Source organism: Nerophis ophidion, linkage group LG07 (genome assembly GCF_033978795.1).
Source record: "Nerophis ophidion isolate RoL-2023_Sa linkage group LG07, RoL_Noph_v1.0, whole genome shotgun sequence".
Classification (NCBI taxonomy): domain Eukaryota; kingdom Metazoa; phylum Chordata; class Actinopteri; order Syngnathiformes; family Syngnathidae; genus Nerophis; species Nerophis ophidion.
The window spans coordinates 74,048,413-74,072,670 of record NC_084617.1 but is presented as its reverse complement, the minus strand read 5'-3'; the positions used below and the strand labels follow the sequence as shown (position 1 = coordinate 74,072,670).

At 42.2% G+C, this 24,258-nt stretch overlaps 1 protein-coding gene across 7 annotated transcripts in view; it reads left to right on the top strand.

Moving 5' to 3' along the window:
• Positions 1-24,258, top strand: part of arvcfb (ARVCF delta catenin family member b) — a 334,691-nt gene that overhangs the window by 255,848 nt on the left and 54,585 nt on the right. For 4 of the 7 annotated variants that reach the window (XM_061907097.1, XM_061907092.1, XM_061907093.1 and 1 more), the window contains exons 8-9: positions 167-184; positions 3,598-3,669. The exons of 1 other annotated variant lie outside the window; for it this stretch is intronic. In XM_061907097.1, the coding sequence (XP_061763081.1) occupies positions 167-184; positions 3,598-3,669 (90 nt within the window). The remainder of the gene's footprint in view (positions 1-166; positions 185-3,597; positions 3,670-24,258) is intronic. 2 more of the 7 variants (XM_061907095.1, XM_061907094.1) reach the window with 1 other exon arrangement.

Below are 24,258 nucleotides of genomic sequence, written 5' to 3'. Positions count from 1 at the left end.
GATCTCGTCTCCTTTCGCGCAAACGATGACTTGTTTTTTTGTTTTTTTTCTACAGCATATTGTGTTGTCATGCTGACACATGTAAGCATGGCTTTTTCACCATGCCCTTTTCTCTCTTTTATGTGCTTTGTGCTTTTTGGGCTGCTGCTTCCGTGGCTAACTGTAGAGGAATGGTTTAATCAAGGTGAGTGCCCCAGTAAACCTTTTCTTCACTTGTCCTGGTCCAATACAATCCCCGCCTCTCTCTCCCTAGACCAGGGGTCACCAACCTTTTTGAAAGCAAGAGCTACTTCTTGGGTACTGATTAAGGCGAAGGGCTACCAGTTTGATACACACTTAGATACATTGCCAGAAATAGCCAATTTGCTCAATTTAACTTTAATAAATAAATCTATATATATGAAAAATGGGTATTTCTGTCTGTCATTCCGTCGTACATTTTTTTTCCTTTTACGGAAGGTTTTTTGTAGAGAATAAATGATGAAAAAAACACTTAATCGAATGATTTAAAAGAGGAGAAAACACGAAAAAATTAAAATTTGATTTTGAAACGTAGTTTATCTTCAATTTCGACTCAATTCAACCGAAAAAAATGAAGAAAAAAAATAGCTAATTCGAATCTTTTTGAAAAAAATTCAAAAAATAATTTATGGAACATCATTAGTCATTTTTCCTGATTAAGATTAATTTTAGCATTTTGATGACATGTTTTAAATAGGTTAAAATCCAATCTGCACTTTGTTAGAATATATAACAAATTGGACCAAGCTATATTTCTAACAAAGACAAATCATTATTTCTTCTAGATTTTCCAGAACAAAGATTTTAAAAGAAATTCAAAAGACTTTGAAATAAGATTTTATTATTCTAGATTTGCCAGAATATTTTTTTAAAATTTGAACCATAATAAGTTTGAAGAAATATTTCACAAATATTTTTCGTCGAAAAAACAGAAGCTAAAATGACGAATTCAATTAAAACGTATTTATTATTCTTTACAATAAAAAAAAAAATACTTGAACATTGATTTAAATTGTCAGGAAGGAACAGGAAGGAATTTAAAAGGTAAAAAATGTATATGTGTTTAAAAATCCTAAAATCATTTTTAAGGTTGTATTTTTCCTCTAAAATTGTCTTTCTGAAAGTTATACGAAGCAAAGTAAAAAAAAAATAAATGAATTTATTTAAACAAGTGAAGACCAAGTCTTTAAAATATTTTCTTGGATTTTCCAATTCTATTTGAGTTTTTTCTCTCTTAGAATTAAAAATGTCCAGCAAAGCGAAACCAGCTTGCTAGTAAATAAATAAACTTGAAAAAATAGAGGCAGCTCACTGGTAAGTGCTGCTATTTGAGCTATTTTTTAGAACAGGCCAGCGGGCGACTCATCTGGTCCTTACGGGCGACCTGGTGCCCGCGGGCACCGCATTGGTGACCCCTGGTCTAAAATATCAGTGAGAAGTAGTTATGAGTGTTCTTGGAAACAAAAATAGAATTGGTTTGAGTCATTTCACTTCATCTATTGCATCTTTGTGTTCATTGTGTTTGGTTCTGCTGAGTCTGCAGGAGATAGAAAACCCAAACCCGGTGAAGTTGGCACTCTGTGTAATTCGTAAATAAAAAGAGAATAGAATGATTTGCAAATCCTTTTCGACCTATATTCAATTGAATAGACTTCAAACACTAGATGATTAATGTTCCAACTGAGAAACGTATTTTTTTGGTGTGCAAATAATCATTAATTTAGAAATTAAATGGCAAAAAAAGTTGGCACAAGGTGCGAAATAAGCAGGGGCGTTTTAAAAGTCTCTCTGTCTCGATGGAGATCTTCCTTTATTACCTCCTGCTTCGATTGAAAGTCCAGTTTAGAAAACGTTTTTATTTTAGATATGTAATCCTCCATGTTAAAAGTGGAAACGAGAGCAAAAATAAACGATCGCTGCTTGTTGTCACTTCTTCTGCAGCCGAGTAGTCGCAAGAAGGATCACTAGCGCCCTCTACCACCAGGAGGCGGGAGTCATTTAATGACTCATATTTGACACACGCAGCTACGGTATATTAATAAAACATAGCTGCTTACTGTTCTTTTTAGCATACTCAATAGCTTGGACCTTAAATCCTACCGAATAGCTCTTAATCGTATTCCCTTTATGCGATTTCAAATGATTGAAATCAGCCTCCTCCATTTTGAAAATGATGACAGAGGAAGTGTCACTCGCGACGTGACGAGTTTGACCCGGAGGAAATTCTAGGTATATGCTAATTATTTTGCGAAACCAGTTTGACCCCGGCAGTAATTCTAGGCAGGCGCATACTATATACCCGGCGGCAATTTAATTTAAAAATTGCACAGCTTAAAAATTACATACCACAACTCTAGTCATAAATATGTAACTAATAGATGAAAATCTATGTAAATGTGCCATACTAAAGCTGTGTTCATGCTGAATAACTCATATCTTTTTGGTCCACTCTTTGAGTTGGAGAGCTTATTTCCTTAAGGGAAGCAATCACTTCTTGCTCCCGTTACGCTGTCATGGGTATCGTGTGGAGTGAAGTGAGTTTTGTGTGTAAATCTCATGGGCGTTGTCATGAGCATGCAAAGAGACCATTAGTTAATTAACAGTGGTAATCACCACGCCCACTCCATTTCCTCACGTCCTTTCATTAGTGGAGTTCCCGCACAGGAAGTGCTTGTTTGTACATGTCAAGTATGTCGTCATAACAAGCCAGCAGACGAGATAAGACCTTATCAAACATGTCAAGTACAGTGTATATATATATATATATATATATATATATGTATATGTATATATATATAGACTACCGTTCAAAAGTTTGGGGTCACATTGAAATGTCCTTATTTTTGAAGGAAAAGCACTGTACTTTTCAATGAAGATAACTTTAAACTAGTCTTAACTTTTAAGAAATACACTCTATCCATTGCCAATGTGGTAAATGACTATTCTAGCTGCAAATGTCTGGTGTTTGGTGCAATATCTACATAAGTGTATGGAGGCCCATTTCCAGCAACTATCACTCCAGTCTTCTAATGGTACAATGTGTTTGCTCATTGGCTCAGAAGGCTAATCGATGATTAGAAAAACCCTTGTCCGATCGCGTTCACACATCTGAAAACAGTTTAGCTCGTTACAGAAGCTACAAAACTGACCTTCCTTTGAGCCGATTGTGTTTCTGGAGCATCACATTTGTGTGGTCAATTAAACGCTCAAAATGGCCAGGAAAAAGAGAACTTTATTCTGAAACTCGACAGTCTATTCTTGTTCTTAGAAATGAAGGCTATTCTATGCGAGAAATTGCTAAGAAATTGAAGATTTCCTACAACCGTGTGTACTACTCCCTTCAGAGGACAGCACAAACAGGCTCTAACCAGAGTGACCCCAAACTTTTATATATATATATATATATATATATATATATATATATATATATATATGTATGCATATACATATATATATACGTATACTACACTTACTAGTCTCTGATCTGAAATGATATTATGCTGTGACTACATTTTATATGGTGAGCTTCTTTTTTCAGTGTATGACATGCTGTCTTCCTTTCTCTCCCCTATTCAGGTAGAAAAAATGGTGAAAATGACAAAAACTATGACACATTGGATCTTCCCAAGCGTACAGAGCCATCTAAAGGTAGGTGCCTTACTATCAAGCACAATATGCTAAAAACAAAAACAAATAAAACACAGTTTGGGTATTTGGGTAAACTGGAGGCCAATTTAGTACCTGTAGGTGAGAAGGATGCTTGGAAAACTGTTTTATTTTAGATATGTAATCCCCCATGTTAAAAGTGCAAGCGAGAGGAAAAAATAAACACAGCCCTAAACATAGCCCTCTTGCTGCTTGTTGTCACTTTTTCTGCAGCCGAGTAGTCGCAAGAAGGATCACTAGCGCCCTCTACCACCAGGAGGCGGGAATCATTTAATGACTCATATTTGACACACGTAGCTACGGTATATTAATAAAACATAGCTGCTTACTGTTCTTTTTAACATATTCAATAGCTTGGACCTTAAATCCTACTGAATAGCTCTTAATCTTCTTCTCTTTATGCGATTTCAAATGATTGAAATCAGCCTCCTCCATTTTGAAAATGACGACAGGTGAAGTGTCACTCGTGACGTGACGAGTTTGACCCGGCGGAAATTCTAGGCAGGCACATACTATATACCAGGGGTGCCCATTACGTCGATCGCGAGCTACCAGTCGACCGCGGGGGGTTTGTGTGTGGTTGATCTCGAGCCAGGCTTTTAAAAAAAATAGACCTAAAAATTTAGTGATCATCAATCTTCACCAAGACGTCACTTAAATGACATTCACGGTACCAGAGGGTCTTGTGAGATGACGCTGGCTGCTGCCAGTTCATTATTATGAAAATATGACCGAGAGGAAGGCGAGAAACACTTTTTATTTCAACAGACTCTCGCGCCGTCCCTTCCGTCAAAACTCTAAAGGCCGACTGCACATTTCCTATCTTCAAAATAAAAGCCCTGCTTCATGCTGCCTGCGCTAACTAAATACAGAGTCTCGGAAAACTGGCGTGCACAAGCGATCCCTCAGAAAGCTGTGATGTGCACGCCAGCTTTCTGAGACTCTTATTTTGTTAGCGCAGGCGGCATGAAGCAGGGCTTTTATTGTGAAGATAGGAAATGTGCAGTCGGCCTTTAGAGTTTTGACGGAAGGGACGGCGCCAAAGTCTGTTGAAATAAAAAGTGTTTCTCGCCTTCCTCTCTGTCATTTTTTCATAATAATGAACTGGCAGCAGCCAGCGTCATCTCACAAGACCCTCCGGTGCCGTGAATGTCAATCAAGCAAGCTACGGAATTTGCCGCCAATGTTTTTCTTGTAAAGTGTATGGAAGCTGGATGAATTAGATGCCAAAAACCAACCACTTTCATGTGGTATTGTACAGAAAGGACAACTTTTTTTCTCCTCCATTTGAAAATGTGGGCGTTATCATCATTACTGTCTGATTCCAATCAATGCAAGTCATCAGAATCAGGTAATACACCAACTTATATTCTTGTTTTTGTGAAAGAAAGACATCTATATGTGTTACACATGCTTGTATTATCATTAAACACATTTAACTTGTTTACAAAAATATCTCTTTCATAAATAAATAAATATAAATTATATATATAAATGAGGTAGATCCCCTCGAGTTGGTCAATTGAAAAGTAGCTCGCCTGCAGAAAAAGTTTGGGCACCCCTGCTATATACAATTCAAGGAAATACGGTAAACTTTTTTTGTCGATGTTTCTTTGTTCTGGTTCTGATGCCGCTGTCAAAGCAGTTAGGTATTTCTTACCTTACTCTAGGCCTCCGTCCCCTTAAGTGTTTTCTGTTGTTGAGATGTGTTCTGCGGTCCTCAATCACGCATTGAACGGATGAAAAAGGTGGCGTTTAATGTGGAATACATCCATTTTGTTTAATTTGTCAGAGCGCTGACAAACTGTACTACAGTATTGCATTACATAACGCTCTCTGATATCCTCCCCCAGGAGATCTGTATTTGCGGAATAATGAATGCACAGCATTGTGCTATCAGCTTCAACACACTCTTCGCTCGGAAAAATCCGAGGCGCCATCGAATTAAGAAAAATGAGACGCACTTCTATTATTCCTCTCTGCTGTTGTCGCCGAGCATAAAATGCCGTGTGACACCGATCGGATTGTACTCATCTCCCCTGCAATATGTCTCAGCAAGGCTGCGGGGAACTAAATAATGCCCCCGAAGGCACGATGAGAAAATGTCGTACAGTCGGATCCTTTTTTGGAGATAAAGCATGTTTGTAGCAATTAAATGTTGCAAAGTGTCTTGGGACGAAAGCGCTTTGTGCTGCGACTTCAAGCTACATCACCAATCTTCCTTCGAAATTCTAGTTCTAGTTTAGTCTTTATTGGAAGGGACAATGCACAGAAACATTAAAGTCAAAGACAGATATGTTCTGTACCAGATTATAGCTAAATAGCTCATTTCCATCTGCAGTCCCTGGCTACCTAAATTAAAAGCCTACTGAAAGCCACTACTAGCGACCACGCAGTCTGATAGTTTATATATCAATGATGAAATATTAACATTGCAACACATGCCAATACGGCCTTTTTAGTTTACTAAATTGCAATTTTAAATTTCGCGCCGAAATATCCTGCTGAAACATCTCGGTATGATGACGCGTGCGTGTGACGTCACGGATTTTGTTCCGGCATCATTCCCAGCGATTTCATCGTAAAATTTCACAGTATTCTGGACATCTGTGTTCCAGAATCGTTTGCAATTTGTTCAATGAACAATGGAGACGTCAAAGAAGAAAGCTGTAGGTGGGAAGCGGTGTATTGCGGCCGCCTTTAGCAACACAAACACAGCCGGTGTCTCATTGTTTACATTCCCGAAAGATGACAGTCGAGCTTTACTATGGAACAGAGCGGTCAAGCGAACACGGTTGGATTGGACCACACACACAAAGTACAGTGTATTATGCAGCGATCATTTCGAAAGATCGTGTTTCGAAAAGGGTGCCTTGCGAATGGCAGAGATGGGCATCGCCACCACCCGTCGACTGGTGCTGAAGAAAGTTGCAGGGCCGACCTTCAGGTTGTACAGGTACGACCATATAATCTCACTAAAACACTAGTAACACAATAAGCAGATAAGGGATTTTCCAGAATTATCCTAGTAAATTTGTCTAATAACATCTGAATCGCTCCCACTGTATAGTCTTTTTTTTTCTTTTTTCTAGTCCTTCACTCTCACTTTCCTCATCCACGAATCTTTCATCCTCGCTCAAATTAATGGGGAAATCGTCGCTTTTGGGTTGGGGGCATGGTTAAAAGGGGAGGAGTATATTTACAGCTAGAATTCATCAAGGCAATCATTTTATATATATATATATATATATAGTGAATTAGTGAATTATATTTATATAGCGCTTTTCTCTAGTGACTCAAAGCGCTTTACATAGTGATACCCAATATCTAAGTTAGATTTAAACCAGTGTGGGTGGCACTGGGAGCAGGTGGGTAAAGTGTCTTGCCCAAGGACACAACGGCAGTGACTAGGATGGCGGAAGCGGGAATCGAACCTGCAACCCTCAAGTTGCTGGCACGGCCACTCTAACAACCGAGCTATACCGGTTGGTATATATATATATATATATATATATATATATATATATATATATATATATATACCAACCGGTATATATATATATATATATATATATATAAGAAATACTTGAATTTCAGTGTTCATTTATTTACACATATACACACACATAACACTCATGTACTCATTGTTGAGTTAAGGGTTAAATTGTCCATCCTTTTTCTATTCTTTGGCACTATTTTTTCTAACCATATGCATGTACAGTTTGATGACAGTATTGTCCTTTTTAAGAGTGTCACAACGTTGTTGTTGTTTACGGCAGATGAACTGCTTTACGGTAGACGAAAACGTGACTGCTGTTGTTGTGTGTTGTTACCGTTGTTTTTTTGTTTTTTTTTCTTTTTTTATAAGAAACCAAGAACTCGCCCTCGATCATTCCACAGTTATAACAATCATTGGGCAGACAGGATGTTTATATTGTGGGAAAGCGGACGTGAAAACAGGCTGTCCTCACTCAGGTCCGCCTGAATTTCGGGAGATTTTCGGGACAAAATTTGTCTGGGAGAGGCGCTGAATTTCGTGAGTCTCCCGAAAAATCCGAGAGGGTTGGCAAGTATGATTTGGAAGGAATGACATTTTATATTTGTTTACAAAATACATTGTTGCCGTTTTCTTAATGTTTGATGTAAGACAAGAGTCATGTAGCCATCTAGTCCAAGCAGCCGTTGCACATACTCTAACTTCTCTCTGTTTTCGTCCGTGTGGAATTTAACACCAAGATAGTAATGCTGACTTTAGTTCTGCCGGAGGTTTTAACTGCTGCTCCTGAGCGTCATTCCCCCAGTTGCTCACACTGAATGCTACAGGCGCCCCCCGCCCCCTCTTTCTCACTTCCTGCTGTCACATTTCATCGCAAGGTGAGACCTAATTACTGGCGCCGCCTTCCTGAACTCGCCTCGCACACGTTGTCGAATAACGCCTTCAGTGAAGAAAAAAATATACACATAAACAGGTTGCATGTACAGACTAAGACTTAGGACTCGTTTATTACTTACCAGTTTACCGGATAAGGTTATCCAGGGTAAATTCCACCTGACCGTATCCTCGTCCACACATACACACAATGGTTTTTTAAGACCCCCTCCGCCCCTCCGTCCGGAAAATGCGCACCTCATAGTCACCTCTAGTGTTGCTTTGTGTGCAAGTTCTTAAATGAAATGTAGCCTGTCTGAACAATATCCAGTGTTGTGGTATTTCAATGAACTGGAATCCAGAGTGTTGTGGGGCCCGATTGTAGTGAATCACACCTGAGACGTCATTAATTAATCAAATCTTTATTAAACCATGTGTTAAAAACATTTATACAACAATCAATCAATGTTTATTTATATAGCCCTCAATCACAAATGTCTCAAAGGACTGTACAAACCATTACGACTATGACAGAACCCACAAAAGGGCAAGGAAAACTCACATCCAGTGGGACGCCAGTGACAATGCTGACTATGAGAAACCTTGGAGAGGACCTCAAATGTGGGCAACCCCCCCCCCCCCCCCCCCTCTAGGGGACCGAAAGCAATGGATGTCGAGCGGGTCTAACATGATACTGTGAAAGTTCAATCCATAGTGGCTCCAACACAGCCGCGAGAGTTCAGTTCAAAGCGGATCCAAGACAGCAGCGAGAGTCCCGTCCACAGGAAACCATCCCAAGCGGAGGCGGATCAGCAGCGTAGGGATGTCCCCAAACGATACACAGGCGAGCGGTCCATCCTGGGTCTCGACTCTGGACAGCCAGTACTTCATCCATGGTCATCGGACCGGACCCCCTCCACAAGGGAAGGGGGGACATAGGAGAAAAAAGAAAAGAAGCGGCAGATCAACTGGTCTGAAAAGGAGGTCTATTTAAGGGCTAGAGATTACAGATGAGTTTTAAGGTGAGACTTAAATGCTTCTACTGAGGTAGCATCTCGAACTGTTACCTGGAGGGCATTCCAGAGTACTGGAGCCCGAACGGAAAACGCTCTATAGCCCGCAGACTTTTTTTGGGCTCTAGGAATCACTAATAAGCCGGAGTCTTTTGAACGCAGATTTCTTCCCGGGACATATGGTACAATACAATCTGCAAGATAGGACAATCAATCTAGGGATCTGGATATCTGGTCGGGGGACTCCTCACTCATTAATTTTTGGTGACTTTATATACTCTGGACCTAGACGTTGAGTCCGCGACATACATGGCGGACAAAAACTGATACAGTCTGCTTTGCCAGTCCAAATGCCTTCGATGTTTTCCGTAGTTTTCCCTCGACGACCAGGTACTACAAAGCAAACGCTTTCTTGTAATCACATCCATGGGAAAAAGGGACAAAGTTGTTCGCTAAGTAGAATCACAGCTGAACCGCTTTGTGTGAAGTTGGAAGAGGAACTTTTCCCACAAGGTTGGGAGCATGGAATTGTCCAAAATGTTTTGATATCCTGTAACAACCACAGTTCCTTTCACTGGAACTAAGGGGTCAAAGCCCAACTCCTGAAAAACAACCCCACACTATAATTCCTCCTCTACCAAATCCGAAATGTACCGTTTTGTCGGCAACCTCCAAACCCAGAATGGTCCATCAGATTGCCAGATGGAAAAGCCTGATTCATCAGTCCGGAGAAGGCGTTTCTACCTTTCTAGAGTCCAGTGGCGAGGTGCTTTACACCACTGCATCCCACGCTTTGCACTGGACTTGGTGATGTATGGCTTAGATCCAGCAGCCCGGCCATGGAAACCCTTTCCATGAAGCTCTCTGCATACTAATTGGAAGGTCACATGAAGTTTGGAGCTCAGAAAGTCTTTGAACTATGCGCTTCAGCATCCACTGACCCTTCTTTGTCAGTTTACGTGGCCTACCACTTGGTGGCTGAGTTGCTGTTGTTCCCAAACTCTTCCGATTTCTTATAACTTTGGAATATTTAAGAGCGAGGAAATTTCTTTGACTGGATTTCTTGCACAGGTGGCATGCTATGACGGTTCTTGCTGGAAATCTCTGAGAGCGGCCAATTCTTTCACTAATGTTTGCAGAAGGCGTATCTACCTTTCTAGAGTCCAGTGGCGAGGTGCTTTACACCACTGCATCCCACGCTTTGCACTGGACTTGGTGATGTATGGCTTAGATCCAGCAGCCCGGCCATGGAAACCCTTTCCATGAAGCTCTCTGCATACTGTACGTGGGCTAATTGGAAGGTCATATGAAGTTTGGAGCTCAGAGAGTCTTTGAACTATGCGCTTCAGCATCCACTGACCCCTCTTTGTCAGTTTACGTGGCCTACCACTTGGTGGCTGAGTTGCTGTTGTTCCCAAACTCTTCCGATTTCTTATAACTTTGGAATATTAAAGAGCGAGGAAATTTCTTGGACTGGATTTCTTGCACAGGTGGCATCCTATGACGGTTCTTGCTGGAAATCACTGAGAGCGGCCAATTCTTTCACTAATGTTTGCAGAAGGCGTATCTACCTTTCTAGAGTCCAGTGGCGAGGTGCTTTACACCACTGCATCCCACGCTTTGCACTGGACTTGGTGATGTATGGCTTAGATCCAGCAGCCCGGCCATGGAAACCCTTTCCATGAAGCTCTCTGCATACTGTACGTGGGCTAATTGGAAGGTCATATGAAGTTTGGAGCTCAGAGAGTCTTTGAACTATGCGCTTCAGCATCCACTGACCCCTCTTTGTCAGTTTACGTGGCCTACCACTTGGTGGCTGAGTTGCTGTTGTTCCCAAACTCTTCCGATTTCTTATAACTTTGGAATATTAAAGAGCGAGGAAATTTCTTGGACTGGATTTCTTGCACAGGTGGCATCCTATGACGGTTCTTGCTGGAAATCACTGAGAGCGGCCAATTCTTTCACTAATGTTTGCAGAAGGCGTATCTACCTTTCTAGAGTCCAGTGGCGAGGTGCTTTACACCACTGCATCCCACGCTTTGCACTGGACTTGGTGATGTATGGCTTAGATCCAGCAGCCCGGCCATGGAAACCCTTTCCATGAAGCTCTCTGCATACTGTACGTGGGCTAATTGGAAGGTCACATGAAGTTTGGAGCTCAGAACGTCTTTGAACTATGCGCTTCAGCATCCACTGACCCCTCTTTGTCAGTTTACGTGGGCTACCACTTGGTGGATGAGTTGCTGTTGTTCCCAAACTCTTCCGATTTCTTATAACTTTGGAATATTTAAGAGCGAGGAAATTTCTTGGACTGGATTTCTTGCACAGGTGGCATGCTATGACGGTTCTTGCTGGAAATCACTGAGAGCGGCCAATTCTTTCACTAATGTTTGCAGAAGGCGTATCTACCTTTCTAGAGTCCAGTGGCGAGGTGCTTTACACCACTGCATCCCACGCTTTGCACTGGACTTGGTGATGTATGGCTTAGATCCAGCAGCCCGGCCATAGAAACCCTTTCCATGAAGCTCTCTGCATACTGTACGTGGGCTAATTGGAAGGTCACATGAAGTTTGGAGCTCAGAGAGTCTTTGAACTATGCGCTTCAGCATCCACTGACCCCTCTTTGTCAGTTTACGTGGCCTACCACTTGGTGGCTGAGTTGCTGTTGTTCCCAAACTCTTCCGATTTCTTATAACTTTGGAATATTTAAGAGCGAGGACATTTCTTGGACTGGATTTCTTGCACAGGTGGCATGCTATGACGGTTCTTGCTGGAAATCTCTGAGAGCGGCCAATTCTTTCACTAATGTTTGCAGAAGGCGTATCTACCTTTCTAGAGTCCAGTGGCGAGGTGCTTTACACCACTGCATCCCACGCTTTGCACTGGACTTGGTGATGTATGGCTTAGATCCAGCAGCCCGGCCATGGAAACCCTTTCCATGAAGCTCTCTGCATACTGTACGTGGGCTAATTGGAAGGTCACATGAAGTTTGGAGCTCAGAAAGTCTTTGAACTATGCGCTTCAGCATCCACTGACCCCTCTTTGTCAGTTTACGTGGCCTATCACTTGGTGGCTGAGTTGCTGTTGTTCCCAAACTCTTCCGATTTCTTATAACTTTGGAATATTAAAGAGCGAGGAAATTTCTTGGACTGGATTTCTTGCACAGGTGGCATGCTATGACGGTTCTTGCTGGAAATCTCTGAGAGCGGCCAATTCTTTCACTAATGTTTGCAGAAACAGTCTCCATGCTTAAGTGATTGATTTGATACACCGGGCTTATTTGTGCTCCATTTATTATTCACAGACAAAGTCAATTGGATAAAAACAAACACTGGTCAAATTCTGAGTAAACATATAACCGCCGCATATTGTAAGACTGCTTATGACCATGGATACAGAACGTGGTTTGATTTCCTGCTGTACATGTACAAAGATGTACCGTATCAAGTAGAAAATGTTCAGGATACTCGGTACCAGAGGTCACCATCCATGTGGGTTTTACATGGCGATAGAAAATATGGCTAATGAGGCAAAAGGAGCAAACAAACAAGGAGAGCATATTTTAAGCGTGGCCACCTTGTGTGTTGTTAGAAACACAAAGAGATTTCCGTAATAATGCTATTCCTCGGTGGCGGCACTCGACATCATTAGCGGAACTAGGTCCTCGCAGGTTCCTATTTTGCGATGATCCACGGCAGCGTTTAGCTACCGATGCTTAGAAGAAAGTAATGACTTATTCCCAGAGCCGTGTTCATGCATAAACTTCACACCACACGTAGTAATCCACTGTTTTCCACTTCTCCAAACTTTTGTAAACCTCAAACTTCTGCTCCAGGATTTAGATCAGCAACGCTTAATCTGGCGCCCTAACTCTAACTCCATATCGCTGGTTTAAATAGTGTTGGATCGCCATCATCCTAGCCTGCATGTTTGTGAAGGGAAAGCATGGGGGTCCGAGGTTTTTACCTCAAAATCAGGGGTTGGGAACCTTTTTGAATGTGCCAGAGTGTCTCCACATTTGACCGGCGATGCTAAGACAGACATGGCACAGAGATGTATGGATAACCTGCAGATGCATTTGCAACGATTAAGTCAACGAAATCACAAAGGTGAGTTTTGTTGATGTTGACTGCCAGCTAATCGATGCTAACATGCTATTTATCGGCGGTGCTAAAGCAGACATGGCACTGAGATGTATGGATAACCTGTAGATGCATTTGCAACCATAAAGTCAACGAAATCACAAAGGTGAGTTTTGTTGATGTTGACTTATGTGCTAATCAGACATATTTGGTCGCGGCGTGACTGCCAGCTAATCGATGCTAACATGCTACACTAATCGATGCTAATATGCTATTTACCGGCGGTGCTAAAGCAGACATGGCACAGAGATGTATGGATAACCTGCAGATGCATTTGCAACCATTAAGTCAACGAAATCACAAAGGTGAGTTTTGTTGATGTTGACTGCCAGCTAATCGATGCTAACATGCTACGCTAATCGATGCTAACATGTTATTTACCGGCGGTGCTAAAGCAGACATGGCACAGAGATGTATGGATAACCTGCAGATGCATTTGCAACTATATTACGTTTCCTTCCACCCACATTTAATGCGAAACAAACACTTACCAATCGACGGATTTAAGTTGCTCCAGTGTCACAAGATGCGAAAGTCCTGATCGTTTGGTCCGCACATTTTACCGGCGATGCTAACGCAGCTATTCGGCCATGCTATGGCTATGAATAGCGTCAATAGCTATTCGCTCAATAGCTTCAGTTTCCTCTTCAATATTTTCATACTCCAACCATCTGTTTCAATACATGCGTAATCTGTTGAATCGCTTAAGTCACTGAAATCCGAGTTTGAATCCGAGCTAATGTCGCTATATCTTGCTGTGGTATTCCCATTGTTTGTTTACATTGGCAGCACTGTGTGACGTCACAGGGAAATGGCCAGTGTCTTCGCAGAGAGCGAAAATAAGGCACTTTAAAGCTTTATTTAGGGATATTCCGAGACCGGTAAAATTTTGATAAAAACTTCAAAAAATACAACAAGCCACTGGGAACTGATTTTTATTGTTTTTAACCTTTTTAACCCATTCTAAAACCTTAATTCTAGCCTGATTTAGCCATTCCTTTACCACTTTTGACGTGTTTTTGGGGTCATTGTCCTGTTGGAACACCCAACTGCGCCCAAGACCCAACCTCCGGGCTGATGATTTTAGCTTGTCCTATAGAATTTGGAGGTGATCCTCCTTTGTCATTGTCCCATTTCCGCAGCATAACACTACCACCACCATGCTTGACGGTAGGAATTGGTGTTCCTGGGATTAAAAGCCTCACCTTTTCTCCTCCAAACATATTGCTGGGTATTGTGGACAAACAGCTCAATTTTTGTTACATATGACCACAGAACTTTCCTCCAGAAGGTCTTATCTTTGTCCATGTGATGTCAGATGAAACAAAAATTGAGCTGCTATACACAAATATTCATAAATATTGCAAGCAAAGTAATAAACGTAAACAACAATGTAACCAGGGGTCACCAACCTTTTTGAAAGCAAGAGCTACTTCTTGGGTACTGATTAATGCCAAGGGCTACCAGTTTGATACGCACTTAAATAAATTGCTAGAAATAGCCAATTTGCTCAATTTACCTTTAATAAATATAATCTAAATATATAAAAAAAAATGGGTATTTCTGTCTGTCATTCCGTCGTACATTTTTTTCCTTTTACGGAAGGTTTTTTGTAGAGAATATATGATGAAAAAAAACACTTAATTGAACAATTTAAAAGAGGAGAAAACACGAAAAAAATTTCAAATTAAATTTTGAAACATAGTTTATTTTCAAATTAGACTCTTTAAATTTCAAAATGCAACCGAAAAAAGGAAGAGAAAAACTATCTAATTCGAATCTTTTTAAAAAAAATTTAAAAAGAATTTATGGAACATCATTAGTCATTTTTCCTGATTAAGATTAATTTTATAATTTTGATGACATATTTTAAATAGGTTAAAATCCAATCTGCACTTTGTTAGAATATATAACAAATTGGACCAAGCTATATTTCTAACAAAGACAAATCATTATTTCTTCTCGATTTTCCAGAACAAACATTTTAAAAGAAATGCAAAATACTTTGAAATATGATTTAAATCTAAATTCTACAGATTTTTTAGATTTGCCAGAATGTATATTTTTTTAAATTTTAATCATAAAAAGTTTGAAGAAATATTTCAAAAATATTTTTCGTCGAAAAAACAGAAGTTAAAATGAAGAGTTTGATTAAAATGTGTTTATTATTCTTTACAATAAAAAAAAAACTTGAACGTTGATTTAAATTGTCAGGAAAGAAAAATAAGGAATCCATCCATCCATCCATTTTCTACCGCTTATTCCCTTTGGGGTCGCGGGGGGCGCTGGCGCCTATCTCAGCTACAATCGGGCGGAAGGCGGGGTACACCCTGGACAAGTTGCCACCTCATCACAGGGCAGAATAAGGAATTTAAAAGGTAAAAAGGTATATGTGTTGAAAAATCCTAAAATATTTTTTAAGGTTGTATTTTTTCTCTAAAATTGTCTTTCTGAAAGTTATAAGAAGCAAAGTAAAAAAACAAATTAATTTATTTAAACAAGTGAAGACCAAGTCTTTAAAATATTTTCTTGGATTTTCAAATTCTATTTGAGTTTTGTCTCTCTTAGAATTAAAAATGTCGAGGAAATCGAGACCAGCTTGCTAGTAAATAAATACAATTTAAAAAATTGAGGCAGCTCACTGGTAAGTGCTGCTATTCGAGCTATTTTTAGAACAGGCCAGCGGGCGACTCATCTGGTCCTTACGGGCAGTAAAGCACAATCCAAATGTGTGTGTTGAAATAGCACATTTAGATTTGGCCTAATTGCAGCATTGAATTATAGTCCACAGGTGGTCCAGGTCCAAATCAGATCAAATCCAAGCCATTGGATTATGAGCTGAAGGGTGAAATTGGTGAAATACATTCCAAACCCTCTTATAAAGTCAGGTTAGATACCGCAGTGTTCATGTAATACTGTACATCTGTCCAATGTTATTGTGGCGGTAAAGTAATATCGCTCTATCGCCGGACGTGTATTTAAAGGCAGAGCAGCAGGGATTGTGATCCTCCAAGAGTTAATCCAAAGTATCCATCACATTTAAGCGTGTGATGGGGTAGATAGGGATGGAACAAGCAGTAAATGAGGCTTGGCTGCTGACACCGTTTCAACATCGCAAATCCCCTCCCAGTCAGTCGCCATCATGCATTCTTGATGCCGCCCAGGGACCTTCATCTGGGGCTGTGCTGCACCACTCCAGTACAGTCCAGTCCGGTCCAGTCCAAGGGGCCTGCGAGGGGGATGGTCTGCATCTCAATCTCCCATCAGCACTGCTACACATAATAATCAGATTTGTGTCCATTTTGTAAAGCTCGGCCTCAAAAACTGACAGTACATTGATAAAAATGCCTAAAAGTGCTTTGCGTGGGATTTTATTTTGAACTGGGATAACAATTAATCAAGTAGAGTGGTGCCTCGGTTTTATATGCCTCACTATTGTCAGAGTTAGTTGGTGACGAAACCCCAAGATGCAGAGAAGGAGGCAGGCATTGAATAGGAAAACATGATTTAATTAAAATGCTACAACAAGAACAAACAAACAGAAAGCACGCACGAGGCAGATAACAAACTAAAAGAGCTAGCATGGGAGCTTCAAAACCAAAGGAGCTTGGCATGGAAGCGAAAAACGAAAGGGCGTAGCCTGGAAGCTAGCGGGTAGTAAGAAGGGAAACAGAATTCGTTACACGTTGTATAAGGACAAACTGAAAGCAGGGAACAAAAGACGGTAAGCTACAAACTGCTACCGAAATATAGTTTAGCGCTACGCTGCAATGACACGACATGAGCGACGATCCAATCCAATAATCCAGCACTCGACTGTCGGACAAAACAGGTTTAAATAGGACCGGGCTGATTGACACCAGGTGTGGCCAGGTGCCAATCCGCCTCAGCTGAGGGGAAACAGCGCTCAGGGAAAAAAATAGGAAACAGACAAAATAAGACCGCTGACAGGAAACAGACAGAAAAAACTAAAACATGGCCACACTGTCACGGACAAGCCTGACAACTATAGGGCTGGGCGATAAGGCCTTTTTTTAATATCTCGATATTTTTAGGCCGTATCGCGATACACGATATATATCTCCATATTTTGCCTTAGCCTTGAATGAAGACTTGATGCATATAAACACAGCAGTATGATGATTCTATGTCTACATTCAAACATTCTTCTTCATACTGCATTAATACATGCTACTTTTAAACTTTCATGCACAGAAGGAAATCAACCATCCATCCATTATCTTCCGCTTATCCGAGGTCGGGTCGCGGGGGCAGCAGCCTAAGCAGGGAAGCCCAGACTTCCCTCTCCCCAGCCACTAGGTCCAGCTCTTCCCGGGGGATCCCGAGGCGTTCCCAGGCCAGCCAGGAGACATAGTCTTCCCAATGTGTCCTGGGTCTTCCACGTGGCCTCCTACCGATCGGACGTGCCCTAAACTTCTCCCTAGGGAGGCGTTCGGGTGGCATCCTGACCAGATGCCCGAACCACCTCATTTGGCTCCTCTCCATGTGGAGGAGCAGCGGCTTTACTTTGAGTTCCCCCCGGATGACAGAGCTTCTCACCCTATCTCTAAAGGAGAGCCCAAAATAATTTCGGCCGCTTGTACCCGTGATCTTATCCTTTCGGTCATGACCCAAAGCTCATGACCATAGGTGAGGATGGGAACGTAGATCGACCGGTAAATTGAGAGCTTTGCCTTCCGGCTCAGCTCCTTCTTCACCACAACGGATCGGTACAACGTCCGCATTACTGAAGACGCCGCACCGATCCGCCTGTCGATCTCACCATCCACTCTTCCCTCACTCGTGAACAAGACTCCTAGGTACTTGAACTCCTCCACTTGGGGCAGGGTCTCCTCCCCAACCCGGAGATGGCACTCCACCCTTTTCCGGGCGAGAACCATGGACTCGGACTTGGAGTTGCTGATTCTCATCCCGGTTGCTTCACACTCTGTTGCGAACCGATCCAGTGAGAGCTGAAGATCCGGGTCAGATGAAGCCATCAGGACCACATCATCTGCAAAAAGCAAAGACCTAATCCTGCGGCAACCAAACCAGAACCCCTCAACGCCTTGACTGTGCCTAGAAATTCTGTCCATAAAAGTTATGAACAGAATCGGTGACAAAGGACAGCCTTGGCGGAGTCCAACCCTCACTGGAAACGTGTCCGACTTACTGCCGGCAATGCGGACCAAGCTCTGACACTGATCATACAGGGAGTGGACCGCCACAATCAGCCAGTCCGATACCCCATACTCTCTGAGCACTCCCCACAGGACTTCCCAAGGGACACGGTCGAATGCCTTCTCCAAGTCCACAAAGCACATGTAGACTGGTTGGGCAAACTCAAGAACCCTGCAGAGAGTATAAACCTGGTCCACAGTTCCACGACCAGGACGAAAACCACACTGTTCCTCCTGAATCCCAGGTTGGACTATCCGGCTTAGCCTCCTCTCCAGTAGACCTGAATAAACCTTACCGGGAAGGCTGAGGAAATCACAACTAAGTCCATTGACCACAAGTGTATTTATGAAACAGTTATTAAGCACAAACATTCATGTCATTTCCAAAACAGAAAGTGCAAGATTGTCAGAGACATTTTAAAACAAGCTATGAGTGCACTTTTGTGCATGATGTCACTAAGATGACATATCAATCAATCAATGTTTACTTATATAGCCCTAAATCACTAGTGTCTCAAAGGGCTGCACAAACCACTACGACATCCTCGGTAGGCCCACATAAGGGCAAGGAAAACTCACACCCAGTGGGACGTCGGTGACAATGATGACTCTGAGAACCTTGGAGAGGAGGAAAGCAATGGATGTCGAGCGGGTCTAACGTGATACTGTGAAAGTTCAATCCATAATGGATCCAACACAGTCGCGAGAGTCCAGTCCAAAGCGGATCCAACACAGCAGCGAGAGTCCCGTTCACAGCGGAGCCAGCAGGAAACCATCCCAAGCGGAGGCGGATCAGCAGCGCAGAGATGTCCGCAGCCGATACACAGGCGAGCAGTACATGGCCACCGGATCGGACCGGACCCCCTCCACAAGGGAGAGTGGGACATAGAAGAAAAAGAAAAGAAACGGCAGATCAACTGGTCTAAAAAGGGAGTCTATTTAAAGGCGAGAGTATACAAATGAGTTTTAAGGTGAGACTTAAATGCTTCCACTGAGGTAGCATCTCGAACTTTTACCGGGAGGGCATTCCAGAGTACTGGAGCCCTGACGGAAAACGCTCTATAGCCCGCAGACTTTTTTTGGGCTTTGGGAATCACTAATAAGCCGGAGTCCTTTGAAGGCAGATTTCTTGCCGGGACATATGGTACAATACAATCGGCAAGATAGGATGGAGCTAGACCGTGTAGTATTTTATACGTAAGTAGTAAAACCTTAAAGTCACATCTTAAGTGCACAGGAAGCCAGTGCAGGTGAGCCAGTATAGGTATATATGTATGTATATATGTATATAAAGGTATATACAGTATAGGTATATATGTATGTATATATGTATATAAAGGTATATACAGTACAGGTATATATGTATGTATATATGTATATAAAGGTATATACAGTATAGGTATATCTGTATGTATATATGTATATAAAGGTATATACAGTATAGGTATATATGTATGTATATATGTATATAAAGGTATATACAGTACAGGTATATATGTATGTATATATGTATATAAAGGTATATACAGTACAGGCGTAATGTGATCAAACTTTCTTGTTCTTGTCAAAAGTCTAGCAGCCGCATTTTGTACCAACTGTAATCTTTTATTGCTAGACATGGGGAGACCCGAAAATAATACGTTACAGTAATCGAGACGAGACGTAACAAACGCATGGATAATGATCTCGGCGTCTTTAGTGGACAAAATGGAGCGAATTTTAGCGATATTACGGAGATGAAAGAAGGCCGTTTTTAGTAACGCTTTTAATGTGTGCCTCAAAGGAGAGAGTTGGGTCGAAGATAATACCCAGATTTTTTACCGTGTCGCCTTGTTTAATTGTTTGGTTGTCAAATGTTAGAGTTGTATTATTAAATAGAGGTCGGTGTCTAGCAGGACCGATAATCAGCATTTCCGTTTTTTTGGCGTTGAGTTGCAAAAAGTTAGCGGACATCCATTGTTTAAATTCATTAAGACACGCCTCCAGCTGACTACAATCCGGCGTGTTGGTCAGCTTTAAGGGCATGTAGAGTTGGGTGTCATCAGCATAACAGTGAACGCTAATACCGTATTTGCGTATGATGTCACCTAGCGGCAGCATGTAGATGCTGAAGAGTGCAGTAATAAGAAATCAAATAGTGTATGTCCTTCGCTATGTGGTAGGTTCCTGCGGACCTTATCTCCTTACGTTGTTGACTATTTTTTTCATACGGTGTTGATCTGGAAATGTTTGCCTCGCCATTTTGATGGCCGGAGATGTTGACATGCGGAGTTTCAAGCGCTCCTCGTTCTCTAGCAGGTGACTTTTCAAATGATGCTACATATTAGCAGCAATGCTACTTTTTGTAGCAACGCTGAGGATGCCACAGGTGCAACCCATACCATCACAGATGCTGACTTTTGAACTTTGCACCTAAAACGGTGCGGATGTTTTTTTTTCACACAACGTCCACAGTTTCCAAAAACGATCTGAAATGTGGACTCGTCAGACCACGGAACACTTTTCCACTTTGCATCAGTCCAACTTAGATTGAAACTTTTATTAGTAGACCGCACAGTACAGTACATATTCCACACAATTGTGTGAATTGTGAAGTGAATTATATTTATATAGCGCTTTTCTCAAGTGACTCAAAGCGCTTTTACATAGTGACACCCAATATCTAAGTTACATTTAAACCAGTGTGGGTGGCACTGGGAGCAGGTGGGTAAAGTGTCTTGCCCGAGGACACAACGGCAGTGACTAGGATGGCACAAGCGGGAATCGAACCTGCAACCCTCAAGTTGCTGGCATGGCCACTCTACCAACCGAGCTATGCCGCTCACCAAATGGTAACACCCGAATTAGTTTTTCAACTTCTTTAAGTCGGGGTCCACGTTAATCAATTCATGTTACAAATATATACTATCAGCAAAATACAGTCATCATACAAGTTAATCATCAGAGTATATACATGAGCTCGGGCCCTAGCAAAGCGTTTCTGGGTGTTGTTGATAAAAAGGCTAGTGGAGTTTTAACATGCGCTTACAGATGTAGATACAGACAGTGGTTTTCTGAAGTGTTCCTGAGCCCATGTGGTGATATCCTTTACACACGGATGTGGCATTTTGATGCAGTACCGCCTAAGGGATCGAAGGTCTGTAATATTGGGACGGCGCGGTTCGATCCCCACCTTTTACCAACCTAGTCACGTCCCTTGTGTCCTTGAGCAAGACACGTCACCCTTGCTCCTGATGAGTCCTGGTCAGGGCCTTGCATGGCAGCTCCCGCCATCAGTGTGTGAATGTGTGAAAGGGTTAGGGTTAAGTATGTACCCTTGGTGTAACCCCAAAGTAGTTTTACTGCAAACTTTTAGTACGGTTCAAGTCTTTAGCCCTTCTGCCTGGGGGGAAGACCTTATATCTGGCGTGTCTTCAGTTCCCATTCCAGTCCCAGCCCTATCTCTATTATAGCCACCCCCCCACACATGCACACACGTTCTCTGCCTCTTGCTCGCTGTCTCTCAATCTCAGCGCTCCACAGGATTATCTCGGTTCATTCCCGGAGGCTGGACACTCAACCTCAAAGCCTCAAACCCAAACTGCTGCGTACTGGAATCCAACGAGCTGGAGCCGCACCGCATCGCTTTTCTTTAAGATAGCCGGGGACTTGCCGGGGCAACTTTCTGATTGCCGTCAAATGTGGTCCATGCATCCTTGCGGATTGTCTGCCACTCAAGCGCCTCATGAAATGTTGTTGACAATATTGTTTCCTTGCCTGCAGTCCTCACTGTTGCATTTTTCTTGTTAAAAGTTAAAGTACCAATAATTGTCACACACGCACTCGGTTTGGCGAAATTATCCTCGGCATTCGACCCATCACCCTTGATCGCCCCCTGGGAGGTGAGGGAATGCAGTGAGCCACGCTCAGGAACAATTTTTTGGGGTGATTTAACCCCCAATTCCAACCCTTGATGCTGAGTGCCTAGCAGGGAGGTAATGGCTCCCATTTTTATAGCCTTTGACAGACCTGGGCAAATTAAGAACGGACCACAGAACACTTTTCCACTTTGCGTCAGTCCATCTTAGATGATCTCGGGCCCAGAGAAGCCGGCGGCGTTTCTGGATGTTGTTGATAAATGGCATAGTAGAGCTTTAACTTGCACGTACAGATGTGGCGACCAACTGTATTTAGTGACAGGGGTTTTCTGAAGTGTTCCTGAGCCTATGTGGTGATATCCTTTAGAGATTGATGTCGGTTTTTTGATACAGGGTTTGAAGGTCACGGTCATTCATTGTTGGTTTCCGGCCATGTTGGTTGCGTGGAGTGATTTCTCCAGATTTTCTGAACCTTTTGATGATCGATGTTGAAATCCCTAAATTTCTTGCAATTGAGAAACGTTGTTCTTACACTCTTTGACTATTTGCTCACGCGTTTGTGGACAAAGGGGTGTACCTCGCCTCATCCTTTCTTGTGAAAGACTGAGCATTTTTTGGGAAGCTGTTTTTATACCCACCCAGGTGCATGTCTTTGGAAGTGGGAGGAAGCCGGAGTACCCGTAGGGAACCCACGCATTCACGGGGAGAACATGCAAACTCCACACAGAAAGATCTCGGGCCCAGAGAAGCCGGCGGCGTTTCTGGATGTTGTTGATAAATGGCATAGTAGAGCTTTAACTTGCACTTACAGATGTGGCGACCAATTGTATTTAGTGACAGTGGTTTTATGAAGTGTTCCTGAGCCCATGTGGTGATATCCTTTAGAGATTGATGTCGGTTTTTTGATACAGGGTTCGAAGGTCACGGTCATTCAATGTTGGTTTGCGTGGAGTGATTTCTCCATATTTTCTGAACCTGTTGATGATAGATGTTGAAATCCCTAAATTTTTTTAAATTGAGAAACTTTGTTCTTACACTCTTTCACTATTTGCTCACGCGTTTGTGGACAAAGGGGTGTACCTCACCCCATCCTTTCTTGTGAAAGACTGAGCATTTTTTATTGGGAAGCTGTTTTTATACCCCCCCCAGGTGCATGTCTTTGGAAGTGGGAGGAAGCCGGAGTACCCGGAGGGAACCCACGCATTCACGGGGAGAACATGCAAACTCCACGCAGAAAGATCTCGGGCCCAGAGAAGCCGGCGGCGTTTCTGGATGTTGTTGATAAATGGCATAGTAGAGCTTTAACTTGCACGTACAGATGTGGCGACCAACTGTATTTAGTGACAGGGGTTTTTCTGAAGTGTTCCTGAGCCCATGTGGTGATATCCTTTAGAGATTGATGTCGGTTTTTTGATACAGGGATCGAAGGTCACGGTCATTCAATGTTGGTTTGCGTGGAGTGATTTCTCCATATTTTCTGAACCTGTTGATGATAGATGTTGAAATCCCTAATTTTTTTTAAATTGAGAAACTTTGTTCTTACACTCTTTCACTATTTGCTCACGCGTTTGTGGACAAAGGGGTGTACCTCGCCCCATCCTTTCTTGTGAAGGACTGAGCATTTTTTATTGGGAAGCTGTTTTTATACCCCCCCAGGTGCAATTCTTTGGAAGTGGGAGGAAGCCGGAGTACCCGGAGGGAACCCACGCATTCACGGGGAGAACATGCAAACTCCACACAGAAAGATCTCGGGCCCAGAGAAGCCGGCGGCGTTTCTGGATGTTGTTGATAAATTGCATAGTAGAGCTTTAACTTGCACTTACAGATGTAGCGACCAATTGTATTTAGTGACAGTGGTTTTATGAAGTGTTCCTGAGCCCATGTGGTGATATCCTTTAGAGATTGATGTCGGTTTTTTGATACAGGGATCGAAGGTCACGGTCATTCAATGTTGGTTTGCGTGGAGTGATTTCTCCAGATTTTCAGAACCTTTTGATGATAGATGTTGAA